General features: G+C 34.7%; 1 protein-coding gene across 1 annotated transcript in view; it reads right to left on the bottom strand.

Moving 5' to 3' along the window:
• LOC120426582 (homeobox protein unc-42) overlaps positions 1 to 25017 on the bottom strand; it is a 56640-nt gene extending 31623 nt beyond the window's left edge. Inside the window, exons 1-2 of the mRNA XM_052710301.1 lie at positions 24303 to 25017; positions 8105 to 8283 (exon numbers count right to left, since the gene is read on the bottom strand). Coding sequence (XP_052566261.1) covers positions 8105 to 8283; positions 24303 to 24675 — 552 coding nt within the window. The 5' untranslated portion in view covers positions 24676 to 25017. The remainder of the gene's footprint in view (positions 1 to 8104; positions 8284 to 24302) is intronic.
• Positions 25018 to 25261: the final 244 nt, after the last annotated feature.

Genomic DNA, 25261 nt, shown 5'->3' on the forward strand with positions numbered 1-25261 from the left:
CCCACAGGGTAAAACGGGCATTGAAGTTTGAGGTCCAAAACACATGAAAATTCTTAAAATTGCTCGCATTTCCGTAAAACTTCATCAATTCCAACTCTCTTAGATGCATTCGAAAGGTCTTTTGAAGCCCTTCAAAATGTGCTATAGACACCCAGGATTGGTTTGACTTTTTCTCATAGCTTTTGCAAATTACTGTTAAAAATGGATTTTTTCAAAACCTTAATAACTTTTGGCAACAGCCTTCAACACCCATACTCCCATAGGTCAAAAGTTAGGGAATTTCATGGACTATAAGCCTATGGTATTAACTTTTTGGCCAATCGCAGTATTTCTCATAGTTTTACGATTTTTCTAGAACAAACATTTTACAACGTTAGTTTTTTGGCCTGTAGGCCTCCAAAGAGGCACTTTTTGGTCTCAATTTTGACATATTCGGAATCCTCAGAAAATTTTACATTAGATTGAGGTGTTAGAATTTTGAATTTGATTGGAAAAAATGCCATTTAAAATTAATTAAAATATTATTTAGCATTTTGTCGAGTTAGGGGTAAAACAAGTTTTCGCCTACTTGATACAGCATTTGACGTATTGATCATAGAGTAAATAAGATCTATTTCTTTTTTCAAAAATGTTTTATTTAATTATTTTTTAAATCAAAATTACAACTCCAATACTTCTAACTTACGTGAAATTGTCCGAAGATTCCGAATATGACAAAATTGAGACCAAAAAGTGCCTTCTTCTTGGCCTACAGGGCAAAAACTAACGTTGTAAAATGTTTGTTCTAGAAAAATCGTAAAACTATGAGAAATAATGCAATCGGCCAAAAGTGAATACTAATGGCGTATAGTACATTAAATTCCCTAACTTTTGACCTATGGGAGTATGGGTGTTGGAGGCTGTTGCCAAAAGTTATTAAGGTTTTGAAAAAATCCATTTTTAACAGTAATTTGCAAAAGCTGTGAGAAAAAGTCAAACCAATCCTGGGTGTCTATAGCACATTTTGAAGGGCTTCAAAAGACCTTTCGAATGCATTTAAGAGAGTTGGAATTGATGAAGTTTTACGGAAATGCGAGCAATTTTAAGAATTTTCATGTGTTTTGGACCTCCAAATTCAATGCCCGTTTTACTCTACTTCCCTTTGTCGTAGACGGCTCATATTTGGCATGAGTTCATCTCATGTATAGACAAACAAACCCTGAAAGTTTCATCCAAATCGGAGCACCTCGATACGATCTCTAGAACAAACCTAGCAGAATCTATAAATACTGCCTCTTAAGTTTTTATATAAAATTAAATTTGAATAAAAGTCTTCCTTCCAAAATTTTGAAAATATTTAATGATCACATTTCCAATGTTTTTGAAAATTTATGTTTCTTTTTGTTTCTAAAAATGTGTACTTGATATTTTTTACCTAGTTACAAAGTAGTATTTTCTGTTCCTTATATCAAGAGATAAAATCAATTTCGAAGCACGGTTTTCGCAATTTAACTTTCTGTGACAATTTTGACTTTTTCCGTGGTAAAATTTATCTTTTAAATTTAAAAACAATGGATTAAAATGTCAAATTTTTCCTTTAAAAAATTTCAGGATATTTCATAAAATTTGGCTTGAAAATTTTAGCTTTTTTGAAGGTTATTCTGTAACTTTTTTCTTGCAGTAGATTTACTCGTTTTTTTAATCACCCGCAAACTCTGTCCCCAACTTTGAATTCATCTGCTGTTGAAAGGCAGTCCACATCTCAGCCTAGGATAGTAACTTCAAACAAGTAATGCTTTAACAACAAATAATATTTTTTATGACAGACAACGCGTTTTTTTTCAAGTGGTAATTGACATTGGTTTTTATATGTGAGTCATCACACAGTAAAAAAATTATGTGTAAAATTGCATGCAAAAGCATGCACGTCACCTTTGTGAGCAAAAGCATGTAATATTGTATGAGAAAACGTGTAGGGTAGAGTAGTCATCAATGAGACACGGGGAACAATGATAAAATGGCTCTCACAAGTCGTAGCTTCAACCAATCAGGCTCATATTTGGGGGAAAGGTGTGTCTACTGGATACACAATGTGTATTACATATCTGCCATAATAGTGGCTTTGGTTATGGACGCTACCTTGAAAAGTTATTCATAAATGTTTGATTCTGCGGTGTAAAAGTAAATAAGGGGTCGTGCATAAACCACGTGGTCTCCTTAGGGGGGGGGAGGGGGTCCGAAATCCGACCGAAAAAAACCATGAAAAGCCATGGGGGGGAGGGGGGGGTCGACGGCTGACCACGTGGCCTTTATAAAAAAATCTTTTCTTAAAAAAAAAACAAAAAAATACGCGCTTTGAATTTACTTATATGCATACATTTTTGTTACACTTCAAAACCATACAATTATTGTGTTTAAAATTATTACTTATATTTCAATGTCATAATATTTTCCAATTCAATATTGAATTATGTATATATCAATACTTTGAGCCTGTAATTGAATGTACACTTTTTAATACTCATGTAACTACGTTTTGCAAAAGTTTAAAAGCTGTTAAAAAATAAAGAGACAGTATCCAAAGTTAATATACCCTAAAAAATGCGTACCAAAATGCAAACACAATTTCATTTTTTTGTTGATGGTATCAAGTAGCTAAAAATGTGCTTGCAAATTTGCATTGAAAGTAGATGTAGTCTTCGATAGTTCTATTTTGGAACAACTTAAAAAATAAATATTGCTGACAATTTTATAAGATTTTCGTAACAAGGCAAAAAACTAAATATGTATTATAAATGAAGTGTCTAAAAATGATTCTCTGCGAAAAAAAAAATCAAAATCTCAGATCTTAGCTAATTACCGTAGCTGGTCCTATAAGTGATCGAAGAATCTTAATCGAAAGATTTCCTTTTGAAACTTAAAACAAACTCAAGATATCTTGTATCTCCTCTCTCATGCAATATTTTTTTTAAGTTCAAAGAAACTAAAAACCCCAATTTCAGGATTATCGCGCAAAATTTCAGTTTCACTACCTCATTTGCAAGTGAAACGTCTAACATTAAAAAACAACCAGTAACGAAAAAACGAACGATACATACTTTAAGATTCACCAAAAAATTTGATGAATATTTTGATATAAAATATATTCCTTTTTTCATGGGTTACACAATTCGGATTGTTATATTACATAACATTTCATAAAATACACGTTTACTATCCATCGTCAAAGTTGTAGGTATTTTTTTATGTTAATAGGGACCATCTATTGAGCCAAAGAGAAACATGGGCAAACATTTTAGATTTTTAGAGAAAAAAAACGAGCTTCAAGCAAACATTGTTTTTGTTTCTCAATTAATTTGAAGATAAAAAAATAGGGGCCAAAGGTGCCCTTTCCTAAAATATTAGTTTTTCTTTAAGCTGAGAAAATATACTATACCCTCAACTTCATATTTGAGATAAAACCACTCAAATATATAGACACATTAAAATAATTTAAGTTTTAAAGAGTCACTTAATTTTCAAATGCCAATATCAATTTGTGAAATAAATTTCAATACAATGCCGTCAAGATCAACATAAATAAAATTCATTAAAAAAGATGGAACGGTACTTTCAACTCGCTGGTTCTCGGGCCATTTTTTTGAGTGAATTATAAGGATGTCTAGATGATCCTTAAACTTTGCAGAACTCGATATGATCAAATCTGTAATTTATGCGATCAAAAACGTCGTTCCAACTTTTGTTTGCTCTAATAAAAAAAAATCGCCCGAAAATCCGCGGAGACAAGCCCGAAAACCTGTGAGTTGAAGTTACCGTTCCAACGTTTTAGGGAGGCTTTGGCATCCGTGGGACATGCGTTGGGCGTCCCAGTGTTAATAATTTCAAAGATATTGAAAAGATTGAAAAATTAACTTATTTATTTTTTTTTGTATTTATTTTGAGGTAATATCTCCAACCAAAAGTTGGATCAAAAATCTTAAATCGTAGATAATTGCCTATTTAAACAACTGAAAAAAATGTAAAATAATAAATAAATTTTAGCTTAATCTTTTTTAAATTTATCAAAACACGTAGTCGATAGCAAAATCAATTTAAAGTAAGAGTAAGACTTAAACAATTTGGATGTCCATGACTAAAAGAATGATTTTTAGCGCGTTGTCTACAAATTTTCCAAAGACACGAAATCGATTTTCGAGCAATTCTATACAAAATCGGTCTTTATTCTTAAATTTTAATTTTTTGATTTTTTTTTTAATCCGTCTGAAACCTTTTTTGGTGCCCAAGCCATTTTGCATCATTAGTTTGTCCATATAGTTTTCCATACAAATTTGGCAGCAATGAAAATTAAAAAAATCTGTATCTTTTTTAAGAAATTTTTGATCGATTTGGTGTCTTCGGCAAAGTTGTAGGTATGGATAAGGACTACACTGAAAAAAATGATTAATGGTAATTTACTTTGCTGATTTTGATTTTAACTTTTTGTCACTAAAACATGATTTGCAAAAAAACACTATTTTTATTTTTTTAAAATTTTGCCAACATTTCAGAAATTTTCAGAACGGGCAAAAAATCGTTGTTCGAGTTATGAATTTTTGAATCAATACTGATTAAAAAAAATCGAAGTATTGACCGCAACTTAATTTCAATTTTATTTTTCGATGTAAAATCGAATTTGCAATCTAAAAGTACATTAGTAAAATTTTCATAAAGTGCACCGTTTTCAAGTTATAGCTATTTTTAGGTAACTTTTTTTAAAATTAGTTGCAGTTATTAATTTAAAAAAAATATTTTTGAAATGCTGAGAAAATTCTTTGTTGCCTTGTTGCTAAGATATTGCCATGCAAAGATTTTAAAACAGAAAAATGGATGTTTACTACTCAAACAACCCATAATTTTCTTCTGTCGATATCTCAGCAACTAATGGTGCGATTTTCAATGTTTATGAATAAAACTTTCGTGAAATTTTCCGATCTTTTCGAAATCAATATTTTCAAAAAAAAATAATACTAACATTTCAAAAGGTCGTAATATTGAATGTTTGTCCCTGTCTCTGATTCTTGTATGGAGAAAAAAATTAAACAGCTCGACTTTTTTGGACACACTGAATCATTGGAATCAATCATGCTTAATTAAAAAGAAAAGTTGCTTTAGTTTGGATTTTTATGAATGTTTGGAATAAAATAAATATTAACTAGGAGCTTTCACAACTAGATATTTTCCTTAAAATAAAATGAAATTATTTTTTTCCTGAAACAAAACTATTCTATTTATATATCAAAATAGCTTTAATTCTTAAAGCACATTTATTCTGGATGCAATTAATTGCACTGCAATTCCATAATTTTGAATACATATGTTTTACTAAGTTGCTTGTTTTGTTGAGAGTATTTTTTACTTTCTGTACCATTTCAATAAATTGTTATACTGTTATTATTTACCTTAAACTTTGTGATATCATACTTTTTTCACACTTTTAAGTGAATTTCAGTTTTTTTTTATATATTATTAAATTGGTTTTAATGGTGTTGTTTTCTGTTTGACCCAATGTCACCCTCTCTAAAGGGTGAGTTTGAGTTAATTTTAAAACGATTGGAATTTATGAACGGTGTGATTATACTAGCCATATTCTGGGAAAATGTTGGTAAATTCAGGAGCATTCCCCAACAAAATTTATTTCGATATAATTTGAAATGTTTTTATTGTATTAAAATAACAACAGTCATATCGTTTTTTGACCAAAAGTCACCACCACTGACGGTACATCATTTGTGGATAAACATTTTTGAAATCTATACTTATTTTGTTTTTTTTTAAAGATTTTTCACCTGGGAGGAAAAAGCCACGTGGCCATATAGGGGGGGGGGGGGGTTTGGCGTGAAACCACGAAAAACCATGAGGGGGGAGGGGGGGTCAAAATTTCTCCAAAAAAAGGCCACGTGGTTTATGCACGACCCCTTACAGCACCTACACAAATAAAAATGTTTTCTGTTTGACCCAATGTCACCCCCTCTAAAGGGTGAGTTTGAGTTAATTTTAAAACGATTGGCATTTATGAACGGTGTGATTATACTAGCCATATTCTGGGAAAATGTTGGTAAATTCAGGAGCATTTCCCAACATTATTTATTTCGATATAATTTGAATTGTTTTTATTGTGTTAAAATAACAACAGTAATATCGTTTTTTGACCAAAAGTCACCACCACTGACGGTACATCATTTGTGGATAAACATTTTTGAAATCTATACTTATTTTGTTTTTTTTAAGATTTTTCACCTGGGAGGAAAAAGCCACGTGGCCATATAGGGGGGGGGGGGGGGTTTGGCGTAAAACCACGAAAAACCATGAGGGGGGAGGGGGGGGGGTCAAAAATTCTCCAAAAAAGGCCACGTGGTTTATGCACGACCCCTAATGGACAAAAAATACTTTTTCGCTCGTAGGCTTCCATTTACACCAAAACGTATATTTCTTTAAATTTGTTTCGACGTTCCATAGGGATTGAGTTGGGCTACAATGTCCTTTCATTAGGTTTGGCAAAAATTTAGAATATACCAAGAATCCAGGGCTGTCTCATTGTTCCCCACTCATTTTAGCCCATGGGTAACAATGAGACACTTTGATTTTTCTTCAATAAACTTTTCAAAATCTATGGAAATCTTTCAAAACATGAATTAAAAGTGATTTTTGGCATATTTATAGAGCTTTAACTTCATTTAACCAAAAATACAAAGTTATTTCGTATAAATATATGGATTTTACAAAATTTAAATACTTTTTAGTATAACTTTTGTTAATTAAAGTTTCATGTTGGCAAAATTGCTCTAAAATGTTCAAGGCAAGTCACCTGCAATGGAACAATACAAAAACATGATGTTTTACTAGAAAAAATGTTGATTTTCGTAGAGTGTCTCATTGTTCCCCAGCTGTCTCATTGTTCCTGCCAAGTGCGTCTACAACAGGGGGATGCTAACGGCAGCCATCTTGGGTGACTGAGATTGATAACGCGCGCAAACTGCGCACAGTGAAAACAAAAATATTTCTTTTTTATAATTTAATTTTTGTTATAAGAATTACTGTAGTAAAAGTCAAATTACACAGTAGTTAAGTTAAACGTTTCATGTGATAACAGTACAACTTTAAATGAGGTCATCGGCCCGATGTGTGCTTAATAATCCCAACTTTAGTAGTTTATTTTGCAAATAAATTGATAAAAATCACCTCACAAACATACACTAACTTTTAAACGTACATTGCGGTAAAATTTTACATAAAAACAATAATTACTTTATTTCCATTTTATGCCTGCAGTTTTTGTACTTTTTTTTTACAGTGCGCTGTTGGTTTGTTTTGGTTCCGTAACGAACAGCTGTTCTTTTGTGCTGGAGCCGAAGTTGACATTTCCCTTTTGTTCTGGTGCCGAAGTTGACAGCTTGTGTTGGCTACGGGCGAGCTGCCTGTAGTGAGATATAGATGTCGCCCCCCTGGTCTACAATGAGACAGTTGAATAACTCTGGATGTAGATGTCGGATCGATCTCATATTTTGGTCAATGTTAGAACACATTAAAAAAAGATAATGCAACAAAAAGCTCATTAAAACATGCTGATGAAAAAAATACAAAAATCTTTGAATGTTGAAAACCAAAGGTGTCTCATTGATGACTACCCTACCCTACACAAAAAGCATGTACCGAAGAACCTTTTTGTGTACACGTTTTCTCATACAATATTACGTACTTTTGCTCACAAAGGTGATGTGCATGCTTTTGTATGCGATTTTACCATCGGATTTTTGCTGTGCAGCATAAATCATATTAACCGATTTGTATCGTCAGGACAAATGATTCAGCATTAATGTGTAAAAATATGGTCAGAATCGTTCTTTATTTAAGAAAACAGTATTGCCCCCTGGCCCAATTTTCCTAATTAGGTGGAAAAGTTTTTGAAATTTGGTTAAATATTTTCAATGGTTTTTTTTAATCAAATTTTATTTTTAGGTCCAATTTATTCATTAATTTAGTAAATCCATTCGATGACAATTTTCAATTTACCAAAATCCAGCAACTCTGTAAACTATAAACTAAGAATCGTCTTCCCAGCCACTTTTCCAACAGTCCAGCGCCTTACCTGAGTAAATGTGGTCCGATGCCGCCTCCGTGCCGGTGTCGGACAGGATGCTGTGGTGGGCGTGTGGCCGGCATGCTGAGGCAGGGACGAGAGACCACTTCCGGGCGACGAGATGCTACCGGACACCGACGAGAGCCCGCTGTTGGGTTCGGGTTTTAGTTTTTTGAAAGCACCTTCCGCTTTTATTTTTTATTTATTTTTTTGGGTGGTAAAAGAAGAACAAGAAGAAAACACGTGCATTAGAGTTCAGTGTGTAACAGTTGTGCAGGGCGGAAATTTTAAACCTAAATGCAAAAGATGAGGAAATGACAAGTTATACATGACCAGCTGAAAAGAAGGGGGAGAGGGGACGGAAAGATCTCTCCGGTCTCTCTGATGAAGTGACAACTTGAAAGCTGGTGCGAGTCAAGTGCATTTTCAATTTGTACTCCCAGCAGGTCGTCGTTCATTTGAGGGGTGAAATGACACATATTTACGGTACGGCAAAGCTGAAATTTGATGACCGAGTTAGGGCGAAACCACTGTAGCCGGTTTTTCGGTAATGATGGGTGTTCCATATGGATAATAAATAATAAATAGGGTGCCTGCCGTGTTTTCCTGATTTAAGATAAGAATCCTTTGAAGTGGTCTCTTTAACAGATTTACTCTGATTGTGAAATTGTCTCTCTTCAATAATGCTTTAAAGTTTCGAATAGCAGACAAACTAAGCAATATAAAAAAGAGCCTAATGATATGCATCGTATCAATTCCGAGTTATAATTGAAATCCAATCAGGGATTTAGTGCAGAAATAATGCACACGTACAACCGTTTATGTGTAATTTCACACAATTGGTGGCAGGTGGCTTGATGTTTAGAGGTTGCACACAAGCACACGAACCTCAGGTCACACAGCGTCCATAAATTGTGCCTTTTTTGTTCCGGAGCCTCTCTCTGGAGACCCACCTGACCACCAACACCACCACCGGTGCGGGCATCATCGCCATTATCGTCATCAGAAGCCCAAAACACGCACGTGACCAAAGCTCTTTTGCCTCTAAATTAGCCTCACCTCCCAACCCGGTCAGACCTTTTGATGATCCCGACATGATAATCGCGCACAATCAATTGGTGGTATCGATTTAAATAATACTAATTAATAAATTAATTGTAATTAAATTGCTGATTATCAACGCTCATAATTACATAGTAATAGGCTAAACCTAAATTCGGTGTGCTGCTTTATGCCAGCAAATGGTGGCATTAGATTGATGAATGAACCTGGTACGTGTCACGTGAGTACACGTGTGGGTGTGTGTGAGTTTTACCAAATAATTTGCATGCGACATCAACAGCATCACACACGCAGAGCAGATTCAAGCAAAAAAAAGGTGTTTTCATCGTGGAAAGGGTAATTGAAACTCTAGCCAAATAATTTTTTGCGCCAAAAGTAGAGACGCACGGTTACACGGAAAGGAGATCTGTTGCCAAATTTCATTTTAAATAGTAAAAAATGAAATTACAAGGCATAGTTTTAACATTTGAATGTAATGAGTGTTTTGAAATGCATTTTAGAGCAGTCCACTTGTTTTGCAATCATTCGTTTTCAAAATATCCAAATATTGACAAAATATTTTTTTGAGGTACTCTACCGTTCAACGCACAATTGTCCCTTGATAAAAAAGTTTTTTTTTTGTAAAACACAAAAAATATAGTATTTTTTGAAAATACTCAAATTTTCTAAACTTGCATTATTAGTATCAAATTAAGCGAAATTTTGTATTAATTTTCGCTTCATATTTTTTTTAAATGGAATACTCGAATTTTCATAAAATACAGAATTAAACAATATTTTTTGTTCAAAATTTGTACATTAAAAAAAATGGTATTCTGTGCTTCATATTTTTTTAAATGGAATACTCGAATTTTCTTAAAATACAGTATTAAAATATATTTTTTGTTCATAATTTGTAGATTAAAAAAAAAATACGGTAAATTATAAAAATTTTAGTATTTCCGAAAAAATACGAAAATTTTGATATTTTACCAATGAACAAATACTGAGCAAAAAAAAATGGTTTCAAACGAACCTACCTATTTTGCGAATTATGAAAATTTGAGCATTTTCGCAAGACATACGGTATTTTATGAAAATGTTGTACAATCTTCTTACAAAAAAAACCATGAAGCGGGAAATTGAAATTCCGCTTATTTAAAAAAAAAACAGTACGGTACAGTGCAGACTCGATTATCCAAAGCCTCGATTATCCGAAGATTCGATATCCGGAGGTTTGTATGGGACTTCGGATAATCGAATCACGAACAATAAAAAAATGTCTACGCTTTTTTTATTTTTTTTTTTAATTTACTATCAAATTCGATTTCTGCTACCCCATTTGAGTCAAATTTGAATGGTTGCTTGCCAGTTAAATTGAGAAACGCATTTTTTTCAATATATCATTATCGCCATTTTGGCCGCCATCTTGGATTTAAAAATTCTTAATCACTTTAGAGTTGTTTAGGGGTCATACTTAACCCTCTACAACCCAAACCCGCCTCTAGGCGGGCTTCGATCTGAAAAATCGCTTAAAAATCAAATTTCCAACCAATTTTTGATCTTTAAAAAGCATTGGAAATAAGAACTCTTAAATTTTTAGAATATTTAGGGTTGAAAGTGACTTGTTTTTAAAAATATAAATTTTTAGGGGTCCACTTTGGCTGTGCTCTTTTACTTAAATTTCCTTTATTTTAAGTTTAAGTAATTTTTGTAGTGTCCCAGACTATGACCCTATGCATTTTTCTACAATTTAAATGATAATGGTGCCACTATAGAACAGTAAATGTGAAAGACAGGCAAAAAATTGGAAAAATGACCAAAAACTAAAATAAGATAAAAGCAAATTAAAATACTTAAAATAAAACATGCAAGACATGAAACAAGAGAAGTAAAGTTTTTCGTAGACCAAAAGTAGCTCAAAATTACATCCTGAACACGGGGAAAAATAAAAAAATGGGCAGTAATGGGATAAGCTCGACAAACAAAAATGAGACAAATAAAATGTGATTTGATTATCCGAAGCGAAATTTTGCCAAGACCTTCGGATAATCGAGTCTGGCCTGTACCGTCATCTGGGGCGAATTGGGACAGCAAGTTACCTCAATTGTTTACACAGCAATATCACAGTTGCATCGGCAAGAACACCCACCATAAAATCCGGGTTTGTAAGAATTGGGCACTATTATTTTTTTATGAATTACGATTTCAGGAAATTCTGTTTAGGCCAAAAAAATAGCTAGTTTTTTGCAAGCCAACTTCATTAAAATTTGGCAATGGATCCCCTTTCCGTGTAATACAGCTTACTGAGCGTATGAACACAAAAAAAAATGATGAAAGCTTCTCCCAAAGTTTGTTTGTCAATTCATAAAGTTGTTATCAAAAGCTTTTTAGCTCTTTATTACTGTTTTTTTCGCTCTCTCTCTCGTTTTTTTTGTTTCCTCGGTGCCAATATCTATGAGCAGCATCAGCCACCATCACTAAGGTACAAGGACGAACGTAAAGGGGTTTTCGGGGAGGGGTGGTAGGATAAAAGCCTGACTTTGTTTTCCTCCATCACTCTTTAATGGATGCTGGAGCAGTGCACAAAGTACCCACCAAATGGATGGATAAACGCACTTTTTCCATTTTTGCCGGCACGCGGTGATGCTTTTGTTGTTTCATTATGTCCTTTTCATGAATGCTGGCTCTCCCACCCACTTTGGCGCTGTTGTTTTGCAAAGATGATGGTGGTTTTCATGTCTGGCTGGTTTGGATCTTTTTTTGCTGTTGTTGGTGTGCTGTATGATCGTATTATGGTGGTTTATTGAAGCTGGGATAGTGCTTTTTAGTGCCCTTTGCCCAGGACTGTCTGCTAAGAGGAAAAAATCAGTCCTGTCGGGGTTATAATATTGGAAACGTTATTTGTTGAGTGGATTTGGTGAACACGACACAGTGGATAGTGCTGCTCTAATGGGTGTTTAAGAGGAGTTTTTCTTATTTATTTATTTTTTCTAGTGTTTGGTACAAATGAAGTCAGTTGAACAGGCAGGCAAATAAAACTATCGATAGTTGATTGAAAATTTTGAAGCAAAGTAAAAATGTTGTTTCACTTTGCTTAAATCGGATCAATCGAGATATTTCGTAAATCAAATTTAAATGAACGTGAAATAGTCTTGCTTGCTCCTATTACAAATACTCCTATTACAAAACGGTGCTAATGGTTGTTGTGGATTATGAATGAATATCTCGATTCTTAAATGGTAGAGGAGACTTGATTCCCTTTTTCGTATCGAACATAACACTCTTAATTTCTCACAAAACTATGAACTTTCAACTGTCTTTGGCTGATTTTATCAGGCGAACGTTTCTAGTCTTGCCATGGCAAGCACTTTAAAAAATATTTAAACCGGCATCTTCAAAATGTTAGGAGTAACTTGATCACCCTTTCAACATTTTGAAGAAATCTTCAGCTAAATGTTTCTTATTCATCCAAACTATTGATTTTCTATCAGTTACAGAAATTTTACATAAAGCATGAACGTGTTTGTTCAAAATATAACAACACAAAAAAAAATCATGATGATATTACATCTGGGAAGGAGTACATCTTTTATGTCAGAAAAAAGGTGTAATTTTACCGCTGGAAATGTGTAATTTTACCACTATTCTGGTGTAATGTCACTTTTTCAGTCTAAATTGAGATAAAATTACATCATAAATGAGGTAATATTCAACCTTCCAAAATTACAGCTTCCAAATTTACATTTTTTTTTCAGTGAAGTTTAGTATGTTAGATATTTAAAAACTTGAAATATTATTTTTAAGACCAAAATTGAGAATGTTTACAAAATATTTGAAAAATGGTCAACCTGCAGTAAGTCACACAGAAAAAAATAATGTAAATTTGGAAGCTTTAATTTTGGAAGGTTGAATATTACCTCTTTTATGATGTAATTTTACCTCAATTTAGACTGAAAAAGTGACATTACACCAGAAAAGTGGTAAAATTACACATTTCCAGAGGTAAAATTACACCTTTTTTCTGACATAAAAGATGTACCCCTTCCCAGATGTAATATTACCATGATTTTTTTTTCTGTGCAGCTACAACTATACTAAAGGAAACCAGGTATGAAATACCAAACCAATTAATTGAGCTTGAGGCTGATTCCAGTGACTGTAAAAATGCAGGAATAAAGTCTCCCTAATTGCACAATTGGTTGTAAAAATAGTATGACTATAAATTCAACGTCACAACGAGAATGAGTCAATTTCACACAACATTCTAGAACAAAGCTATTTTTACCCACATGCTGACGAGATACAGTGTCGCAAAGTGGTAATAGCTCAAATATTGATTGTGGCGCAAAAGATCCTTTCTAGTGTTGTTTTGTCCACATAATTATCCATGATTATGCAGAGTTTAAAATTTAATTGAATTAGAGAAAAAAAATTATTTTCCGTTCCAATTTGTCGTTGTGGGTAATTCAATAGCTGATGAAATGAATAAAAAAAATATTATAATTATGTGTCTGCTGAAAGCAAAGCTTAAATATTGGAACTGTGGCACTGTGAATGCCGACAAATTTGTATTACTGACATAGTTCAACACTGCTAAAAATAATAATGGACATCAGGAACACCCACTGGCTCGATACTTTAGGCTAAAATAAGTAAATGTGTCAATTTTGAGCCAAATCAGTTAGGGTTTAGGGGTTAGGGCAGGCGTTGAAATTTGCATGGGAAAAAGCGCAAAAATGAGTTGGGAAAAACGTTGCTTCAGGATTTGGATGATAGGTGATGCAGGATTTTCCAAAATTTCTCGATGCTTGAGGTTCTTGAAAGAAATTCAATTCCCTGCAATCGCCCGCAATCCTTGATTCTAAGTTTTGGACATTTTTTTAGTAAATACACTCAAACTCCGATGGTTTCACATCAACTGTTGTCAAGCGAACGGGGTCACTTTTTAGTTTAACGGAGTTCACACACACTATCAAATGTTTGGAATTTCCGGTTTGGCTTAAAACCCGGCAATTCTAAAAATGATTAAAACAAATATTTTAAAACTTTTTTTTAATAATATGTATTATTGGGTCGTACTGCCCATGTACGCATTAATGTCCCATATGCAAAAACAGCAAGCTGAGAAAAACGCATTTGAAGTTTGTCCCATACATAAGGCTACGTGTTAAGTTTTCGCAAAAAAACTGGATTTCCTTCTGATTTCTAGAACAAAGTACTGGATGTTATAGGCTTTTCTGAAAGAGCACACGATTTTAAACCAAACTGCATTATTAACTCAAAAACGTTGAAAATGCATATGGGACATTTATGCGATCAGGGGCAGCGTAGGACTTGTTGATTTTAGCATACAGTCATAAATGGCACGCCAGAGAACATTTTCTGATTACTTTTTTAAATTTATATGCAAAATATAAAAAAAAATCAACTGTGGTCCTAGCCCCTAGAACAAACAGGCAAGCAAGATATTTTCTTTCAAGAATGGTTGTTTATTTTTTATTTTTTTATTTATTTTAAAAAAAAATTACCGTTCGTGGTCGTGTCATGTTTCATTGTGCTCAGAAAAATAAGCTTTATGTTTTGTAAAATAAAATCCGCAATCTGAACTTGATTTTAAGACCCAACTGTTGAATAGTTGCAAACTTTTCAGTTTAGTTAATTTAAAGTTTAGTTAAGTTTGTTTGTGAATAAATTTGAAATGATTAATCCAAGGACAAATGTTTAAACAGATTTATATAAAAGTTCAACATTTCATAACAATTCATCACACCACCCTAGTAACATTTTAGGTTTTAAGTAGGCCATAAAAGCCTATTTAGGCCGTATGAGGGTTTTCAGAACCATGATAAAACCTGTAAGTTTAAAAATGTTACTAGGGCAAGAAACAAAATTTTGTTCTGCAACTGTTCAGTTCAACTCAAAAACTGTCTCTCATTCACGCTAAAGCACGTGACGGAAGTGTGTTGCGCGTTTTTGCGGTGTAACCGCACGCCCAGTAACTGCATTACAAAACCAGAACAGAAAGCCACCTTTCTCACGCCCCCACCTCCCCACCCACTTTGGAACCACTTTCCACGCAATGTTAATGCGCACTATTAATTATGTAAATAGGATAATTAAAGATAAACGTGGGCATCATTAACGTAATTAATTACTTCTTCGTCCTTTTGCGCCACTTTTGGTCCAGAGCGATGGAATTTGGAATCGAGAGGCCAAAACAACCAACCGACCAACGGTGTGCTTGTTTATTAATAAATTATTTATTTTTCCCAATTATGTTAATCAGCTGACTCTCCGGGTACACCTCCGATTGGTCTGCGACACTAGCACTTTTGATGGCGGAGATGGTTGCAAAAAGAGTGAAAGTCGTCGTCCTAGAAGGTGCAAATATAGACCGAAATTATCCACCCATTTTATCGAGCATCAAGCACTTTCTCCGCCACCTTTTGCATAGCATTATCGCGCGCCCACCCACCTTTTGAAAATTATGAAAAGGAATTTTCCTGGACCCTGGATCTAAACTCAACGGTCCCATCCGTTTTCTTGTTTCCAGACCTGGGCCATCAAGCTATAGAGAGGGATGACGACTTAAAGTGTGACATTTGAGCTAATTTAAATAGGTGCTGCTAAATTATTCATGCGCGCAGCATAAAATTACTGCTATTTTACATAAATAATCCGGCCGCCCGAGCTTTCGTCTGCAACGATTATGTGCATATCTGTCATCATTATGTGATTTCGTTTTGGGCACTTGGTTGACGGACCATCAACTGACAACGTGTGTCGTGTGGCGCCATTACCGGTTCCGGATGTCAATCATCATCATCATCAGCATCATCATCTGCTTTGGTGTGGGGCACAGTATAAAAATTGTCATTTTGGAACGTTCAACATTTTCAATTTTGATGTAATTTTACACCAATGCATCTGGAAATGTGAAATTACACACAAATCCATGTAAATTTACTTGTTCAAGTTAAAATTACATATTTTTCACTGTATGATAATTGTGTGAGGGGATAGAGGTGGTGCAATCGCGGTACATGATTATCCTGGTTCCTGAATTCCTCGGAACCGCGTGGACGCGAACCCCGGGAGGACCGGGAGCCAGGGACGAAAAATATGACAAGCATTTTCCTGCTCCCAGAGTCGAAGCACAAAGTTCGCAATCCTAACGTCCCCCCCCCTCCTGTATATATGTATGTAAATATACACAAAAGCTCACACACGTAACAGACAGTGCAATATAATTTATTCATTTCCATCATGAAATTATACCATTTGCATGCGGAAAAGGTGTGTCACTCTTTTAGGCGCGCACTCTAATTGGAATGCTGTGCGGGTGCGAGATGGCTTAAAATAGACAGGTGCCTCAACAAAAGTGACGAATTTTTGGCACAAAACGTTTCAAGTTTCATCTTTGTTCGTGGATGTGCCAAAAAGCCAACAGAGCACTTGTTTCCGGCGCCTTTACCAACTAGCCAAAGCAGTGATGTCGCACCCTCCTCACTCAGTTGAAGTAGGGGGAAGTTCACCCAAAGTAAACAGATGGTAGATTTGTCGCAGTTGATTGTAATACTACACTTTAAAAACAATTACAGTGTAATCAACATGAGAGGCAGTTCCCTCCCTTCTATCCCCTCTGGCGGTTTTTGCTTGCAGATGCTAATCGGATTGCCGGTGATGAGTGGTTTAGCTTAGATATGTCTTGTCTCGCGAGTCAGAACACGATAAAAACTCCATGATTATGGGCGGGATGGTTATGATCAGTGGTATTTAGAACCGGACTTGAAAGACTAATTTATGAGGATTTTTTTTAGTTATGTACAACATAAGGATAAGCATAAAACTACAATGTTTAAAATTATGTATTTAAGATAATTTGAGAATTTTCAGCAAACGCTATCGTAAAATGTAAAATGATTTTAAATTTGGCATAAGATTTGTCATAGGCCTACATCAATACAACTTTGCCGAAGACACAAAGTTAATCAGAAAATTACATTCCAAGAAACAGATTAGGCAAATAAAAATATTACAAATGAAATCAATTTCCGGTTTGCGTAGAGAGTTGCTCACTTTTTTTAACAATGTAGTTATGAAACGATAATAAAAAAAAACTTTTCCTTTCCTTAAACAAAAATAAGTATGCGTGCCAGATGAAAGCCAAATTGGATGACAGTTTTTGCATTAAAGCATCGCTTTTTTGCAATAAAGCATCGCTTTTTTTTCAAGAATCGACTACCGTAATCTGGGGTGAATCGGGACTACAGTCTGAATAGGGACAGCAGTTTTAGAGCACTTAAAGCTTTTAAACTTGGAAATGGATGTACACATTTTGTTGGCCTGAGTCTGTTCTAACCGAAACCAACCAGAAAAATCAAAATATTGTGCTCCAACATGGTTAAAACTGCTGTCTCAATTCGCCCCATGTGTCCCGATTGACCCCAGTTTACGGTATGCCTAATTTGATCTTGAAATGAAAAAAAAGACGACTGTTTTAATTTTAAGCTTAAGATTTTCTTAATACAGAAATCGACATTTTTCAAGTTGATGATAGTTAACGGTTCAGTTTCGTTAAGGTTTGATAGATTTGGGCTCCCTGTTTATGCTCCAATCGACAAAATTTTATTTTAGTGAATTTCCAGCGAAAGAGAAAGTTGTAAATTTCGGTTTTAAATGCTATGGAATCATTCTAAATAACCAAGTGTATCCATTAAATTATTTTTTGTCAGATTGAAACCATCGTGGTGCCTGGCTTGGCACGAAATTATATCATTTCTCGGATTAGTTTTCAAAATGACGTAAGAACCATTGGTAAACAAAGCCCTTTTTGCATCGGTATTCGACCTACTTACGAAGAACCAATTTAAAAATGCTTGAGATTGTTCATTTACACGTCCTTTAAGTACCCTAAACTAAAAATAAATGAAATCTTGTTTCAATTAGGAGAAAACAAAAATTAGTGTCGGAGGTCACTGTGGCTAGTTGAAAACCGAGATTTGTACCCATAATTTACAACATTATTCTTTCGTTGGAATTTCACTAATATTCATTTTTGTCGTTTGGAGCGTGTTTAGGGAGCTCAAATCTATAAGGCTGGAACACATTTTATTTAAAGCTTTTGTCCCCCCTCTTCAAAGTTGGCCCGAAAAATCAGGGGGCAAAAAAATATTTTTTCAAAAAACTTCAGTATTTTTATAAAAATTTAAGTGCAATTAGTAAAAATCAATTTTAAAATGAATTACCCAGCGTTTAGAATCATTTTTAGCATATTTGGGTTGATTTAAAAAAAAATTGAATTTTTGAAAATTTTCGATGTCTACTATCGCTAAAGTTTTTTTTTCGCTAAAATTTTTGTTTTCGTCAAATTTTACATTTTTTGAAAACTTTTATTGCAAAACAACTGATTAAGAACTAGTGTAAAATACATTTAAAAAAACTTTTTCCATGCACATGTTGAAACTATGGCATGTTATTTTAATTATAATTTTTTTTATTTTTTTGCCCCCCCTCGACGCCGGCCAGAGCCGAGGGACAAAAACTTTTAAAAATATTTGCATCGGCCTAATGCCTTGAAAAAAATGAACTGTTCACTTGCATCAACTTTTAAAATGTCGAGTTGTTTAATTTATGAAGGAAACGTGAAAACGATGCATCTATTTTTCAATAACATAATTTAAATTGCTATCAAATTTGTTTTAAAATCTGTTTTTTTAAATATTTTTTTGAAATTTAAAAATTTCTCTAAGATAAAAACGTATTAATTCACAAAAATTCCACCACATGATAAAAGACAACTGAAACAGGATTCCTCATGTTAAGCCTTTTCATTCACAGTCAGAAGCCGTGTCCACAACAGATAATTCTACACCAACCATATGGCCCAGCAGTGAGCAAACTCTGGATAGTGAGTGTGAACAGAAGTAACAACTGGCAAGGGCTCATTATTGTCTAGAGGGGGAAATAATAGCAAAGTGCAAAACCAAGCCAGCAAGTATGTCGACACCTTCTGATTGCTCTATAATCTCATCCCTATTAGTTGATGGACTCAATCCGGGCTCACCCTCTCTGCAGCCTCAGGAGGGATGTTTCCTGTTTTGTTGTTGGTGCCCTCAAATGAAGAAAGGGCCTTCGCACATAAACTGCCAGGAGGTGTCTCATTGAGAGCTTTATTGACATTTTCGTTACAGCTTGTGCGGTTCAATCGTATTGTAATGAACGTGTAAGAAGAGAGAGCATAATAAAAAGTCGCACTAATTGAGTGGTACTGAGGGTTCAGGGAGGGCTGTCACGGGTGACGGCTTTTAACTTTATGCGACATGAAAGCTGGCTCGTGCCAAATGTTTTGGTTGAGATTTTGTTCATTAGAAAACTAAATAAGTCTTAAGAAATGCTAGTACCTAGATCAAATGACATATTGTAAATAATCATTATTTTTAAAAATAGTTTTCAGGGATATTTTCGAATCACAATATAATTTTTTATAAATTTAGCTGCAAGGTTTTCAAAACAAAATTTCACGTTCAAAATCCGTCAAATTACACACTTATGGACCATAACAGCAGCAGCTCCAAAAAAAGTAAAAAAAGTAGCTGAGAAAAAAATTTAAGAAACTTTAATTCCGTGCAATTAGTTGCAATCTATTTAAACTTCACTGTATGACATGTATAATATATTGTATGTATATTGTTTTTTTAATCAACAAGGGTACTTTTTGAGTTTTTGCATTTTTTTAAACTTTTGAACACAGATCGGAAAAGAATAAAAAACTTTAGAAATTCCTTTTTCATAAATTCATTGATGTTTTTCAAATTTTTGATAGTGTTACACCTGAACCAAAGTATAAAGCATTTTGTGATACCTTTTGCTTCACAATTTTGAAGGGCTTGAAATAAGAAATTTTGTTATTTTTTTTTTGCCCCGGGCAACTCCATGGATTCATACATAACGTGTATCTATAGAGCTGTTACAAAAGTGAAATTAATAAAAAGACCTCTTCCCGTCTACTGCAGGATCGAGATTTTTACGCATTACTGACTTGACCAAATAGGAATAAATTGGTGTTGGAGGCAGTAAACATACTATGTAACACTGTGCAAAAAGAATTAAGTGCAATTCATTGAATAGTTTTCGAAAGAATCAACTTGAAGTAAAAATGTAATGGTGTTCTGGTGCAACTATACTGCCCATGATCGCATAAATGTCCCATATGCATTTTCATCGTTTTTAAGTTAATGATGCAGTTTGGTTCAAAATTGTGTGCTCTTGCAGAAAAGCCTATAACATCCAGTACTTTATTCCAGAAATCAGGAGGAAATCCAGTTTTTTCACGAAAACTTAACACGTAGCCTTATGTGTGGGACAAACTTTAAATGCGTTTTTCTCAGCTTGCTGTTTTTGCATATGGGACATTTATGCGAACATGGGTAGTATAGGCGTTAGAGGGTTAGTGGTTTAGTAGATTTAAAAACTATTTTGATTAAAAGGAATGTTTGGAAAACAGATTTTTTATGAATTCTTGATTTTTTCAAAAGCTTTAAATTTGTTATAATTTATTTAAAAAAATTCAAATTAAAAGGAAAATTTGCCATTGAAAATTATTTACACGGATTCGCTAATAAAATTTCTATCCATACGCTTTTTCTAAGTGTTTTTCTATTTTTTATTTTATTTCAAACAGGGATGAAACTTTTGATATTTTGAACTTTCTTCACCCGCGAATAAGAGAGGAGGCGAAACAGGCAAAAAAGCTTTTTTTTAAATCATTCAGTTAAAGATTTTTTTTTCTAAATCTCATTGCTAGCATCACTCAAGTGAATAGCTTTTGCATTGTTTACATACATTGGTCACCTACAAAAACTGACAAGGCTTTTTTCGACGTGTGACATTACACCTGCAAGTGTAGTAGTAAAATCGGTGTAGCGCCGAATAATATTATATGAGCAATTCTCTACCAAAACCGGAAATAGATTTTATTTGTATTTTTTTATTTGACTCAAACTTTGTGGGGGCCTTCCCTATGACCAAATATGCTATTTTGTGTCATTGGTTCACCCATACAAGTCTCCATACAATTTTGGCAGCTGTCCATACAAAAATGGTATGTAAATATTCAAACAGCTGTAACTTCTGAGTCAATTTTCTGATCAATTTGGTGTCTTGGGCCAAGTTGTAGGTATTGTTGAGGACTTTTGAGAAAAAAATAGGTACACGGAAAAAAATTGAGGATTTTTTTATCAACTTTTTTTTTCACTAAAACTCAATTTCCCAAAATACGTATTTTTTGATTTTCGAGATTTTTTGATATGTTTTAGGGGACAAAAATCCGCAACTTTTGAGCCATAGAGAAACATGGTCAAAAAATCTGCCGCCGAGTTATGAATTTTTGAAAAAATAGTGATTTTTGGAAAAAATCGAAGTTTCATGCAAAAACAAGTTTGACATTATTTTTTAATGCAAAATTGAATTTGCAATCGAAAAGTACTTTACATATTTTTTGATAAAGGGCTCCGTTTTCTAGATATAGCCACCGAAAGTTTGATTTTAGCGAAATATTTGCAGTTTTTCAATTTTTAAAAATAGTGACCATGAGTGACCATTTCTAAAAATATATTTTTTGAAAAGTTCAGAAAATTTGCTATAAAATTGTCTAAGAGACATTGAAGATTGGACCTTTGGTTGCTGAGATACAGCGGCTTAAAGAAAAAGAAACACGAAAATTGAAGTTTTCTAAGTCTCACCCAAACAGCCCACCATTTACGCCCATTTAAAATGCTAGTCTTGATTTAAAAATTTTCATAATATTTTTTTCGAAAAGATCGGAAAATTTCACGAATGTTTCATATATTAACATTGAAAATCGGACCATTAGTTGTTGAGATATCGTCATTAGAAAATGGTGGGCTGTTTGGGTGAGACTTAGAAAACTTCAATTTTCGTGTTTCTTTTTCTTTAAGCCGCTGTATCTCAGCAACCAAAGGTCCAATCTTCAATGTCTCTTATTTTTATACAATTTTATAGCAAATTTTCTGAACTTTTCAAATAATATATTTTTAGAAATGGTCACTCATGGTCACTATTTTTAAAAATTGAAAAACTGCAAATATTTCGCTAAAATCAAACTTTCGGTGGCTATATCTAGAAAACGGAGCCCTTTATCAAAAAATATGTAAAGTACTTTTCGATTGCAAATTCAATTTTGCATTAAAAAATAATGTCAAACTTGTTTTTGCATGAAACTTCGATTTTTTCCAAAAAACACTATTTTTTCAAAAATTCATAACTCAGTGGCAGATTTTTTGACCATGTTTCTCTATGGCTCAAAAGTTGCGGATTTTTGTCCCCTAAAACATATCAAAAAATCTCGAAAATCAAAAAATACGTATTTTGGGAAATTGAGTTTTAGTGAAAAAAAAGTTGATAAAAAAATCCTCAATTTTTTTTCCGTGTACCTATTTTTTTCTCAAAAGTCCTCAACAATACCTACAACTTGGCCCAAGACACCAAATTGATCAGAAAATTGACTCAGAAGTTACAGCTGTTTGAATATTTACATACCATTTTTGTATGGACAGCTGCCAAAATTGTATGGAGACTTGTATGGGTGAACCAATGACGCAAAATAGCATATTTGGTCATAGGGAAGGCCCCCACAAAGTTTGAGTCAAATAAAAAAATACGAAAAATAAAAATAGTCGAAATCGGCCGATTTCGTAGAGAGTTGCTCATATGATAGTTTTTCGAGTTTCTTTTTACCGATCTTTCGTGCGCGAGAGAGGAGAGCCATGTTCTCTCCCGATTTTTTCTCCTGATGAGCGTCAACAGATTTTCTTTTGATGAAGATTCTTCCATCGCTGATTTCATAAAGGTGGGCAAAATGAGCAAGCCGTTCAAAAGAACCGGTTCATTGCAATGAGCAACCTAACACGGCTCACAAAAAAGAACTTCGTTCTTCCAAAGGATCCGTGCAGAAGCTACAGATATCACACTATATGTTTTGTAAATCACCAGAATATAAATTTCATCAATTTTCCTACTATGTATCCATTTAGATTTGTTTTTTTTTCAGAACTAGAAAATATATGAAATTATAGCATCATAAACATTACATATTTTAACTTTGGCTTTATAAGTAATTTTGGCCCCTAATCATAAATCCATCCATTTTCGATGTTCCGCAAATTATTTTAATTCTTGATAAAAAAAACTTTATTTTAATTTAATCTCTAAAACCTCTGCCTTTTTTCGAAATTTATCAATATCCGCTCTGTATTTAACATTATTATTTTGTTAATTTTAGCAAATGTTAAATTTTAAATTGTGATTCATTCAACTATTCTGAATTTGAGATAATCAATGCAAAAGCGGGAAAGCCGCTCTATTTCATGAGCGAGCGAAAATGGTTTTGCCCACCTCTCTCGGCAACTTTTGGTTCGAAACTTTCCAAATCAATCCCAACAATTGATACTGTTTGAAAACACAGATTTAGGTCTTAAAAAAAAATATTATTAAGTTGATTTTAAACTTTTAAGTATTTGCTCTTTTCTAAAATTAGATTTTTGGTCTTTGATTACAGGTTAGACCATCGGCCGGTTTTTCAATCCCTTAAAAAGGAAAAGTGTCAGGGTTAGCATTTATGCAGAACAAAATGATGAATATTTGCATAAAAATAGGTATTCTAGATCAAATGTCACTGATGATAATCGTATTTTTTTTCTACAGAATGCTCAAGCTTCTCCGATTCAATTGAAATGTTCACAAAGCAACATTTTGATTGTTAAAAATGATGAAATATTCAACTATCTTTCTTAAGTTTTCTTTTTCTGTAAACTACTTTTTCTACGAAACTTCAGTAAAGTTTTTTTTGCAACACCCTCGCTTCACAATGATCACAAAGCAAATTTCATCCTTTGAGTGACACACTTCATTATCACTTCCCTCAAATGACCAACTCGCACATTGAGTTAATCTCGTTTTGTTTCGAGGATTAGCCCTACGATCCCGGAACATCTTCCCGCAAGGACAGCACAAACCCATTCATTGCCCTCGTCGAAAAATCACACTTAATCCCGGGCGCGTGCGACCACTTATTGCTGCCGACGGGGGGTGTCAAAACAATTGGCCGTAATCCGTCGGCTGGTTTTTCGGTTTTCTGTCTCACCTGTTAGCGACGTATTGTCCGACAGCCGGTTCGGAGGCGTATGGGCAGGCGTGTGATGATGGTGATGGTCACTGATGGGCGTCCCCGCTAATCCACCGTACAGGGAGCTGAAATCCTCGGGCGTACTGCTGCACTTCCGCTGGATCGGTTTGTCGAGGTTGGGTTGGCCGACGGGTGTTCGGTTTTCCTGGGATAATCCAAGCAGGCGGTTTTCGTGGGGCCCGATCCCCATGAGTCGGTTGTCCTGGAGTGACATAAACTTGGTATCCTGGGCGTTGTGCTGGAGGTTTCCGTGGCCGAGCGTGTGGTCATCGAGTAGGCCTTGCTGCAGGCCGAGTAGGCCACCGACGAGGTTTGGCCGCAGGTCGTCCATGAGTTTGTTTTGATTGGAGGAAGTAGCTCCGACGCCACCACCTGTGCCGCCACACGTGCTTCCGGTAAAGTTCAGCTGGCGGCTGAAGATGGCCGGGAAGATGTTGAACTGTTGCGAGTCCGGACTGGCCGACAGTTGGCCCGAGGAGGCTGCACTGCTCGCAGCACTGACTGCGCCGCCACCAATACCGGAAGGGCCGGAATCGGGACAGCCGGTTTTGAAATCCAACTTGGAGCCGAGAGCGTTGTAGTGGGCTGACGTCGATGAATGCTCCCTGTTCACCGGAACGCAACAATCCGACGGTAGATACAGCTTGGGACCGGTGTGGGGTCTCGGGGCGTCTCAAAGGGGGTGCTCCGTCGGCAGTTGGTTCTGCTGAAGTGTTCTTTAAATCCTTGTGTGTCACTCTGTGTTAATCCATACTGGGATCGGGCACTGATTCACTAGATTGTTTCACGATTTCACTTTGTAAATAATCCCGAACGAAAACCAGTAACGAAATTGCACTACTTCCGAGTCACGTTTGTAAAATTTTCCCTTTCAACGTCAAGGTTATCGGGGTTCGCCACTGATACTCCGGCTGATC

The sequence above is a fragment of the Culex pipiens genome, chromosome 3, assembly GCF_016801865.2.
Source record: "Culex pipiens pallens isolate TS chromosome 3, TS_CPP_V2, whole genome shotgun sequence".
Classification (NCBI taxonomy): Eukaryota; Metazoa; Arthropoda; class Insecta; order Diptera; family Culicidae; genus Culex; species Culex pipiens.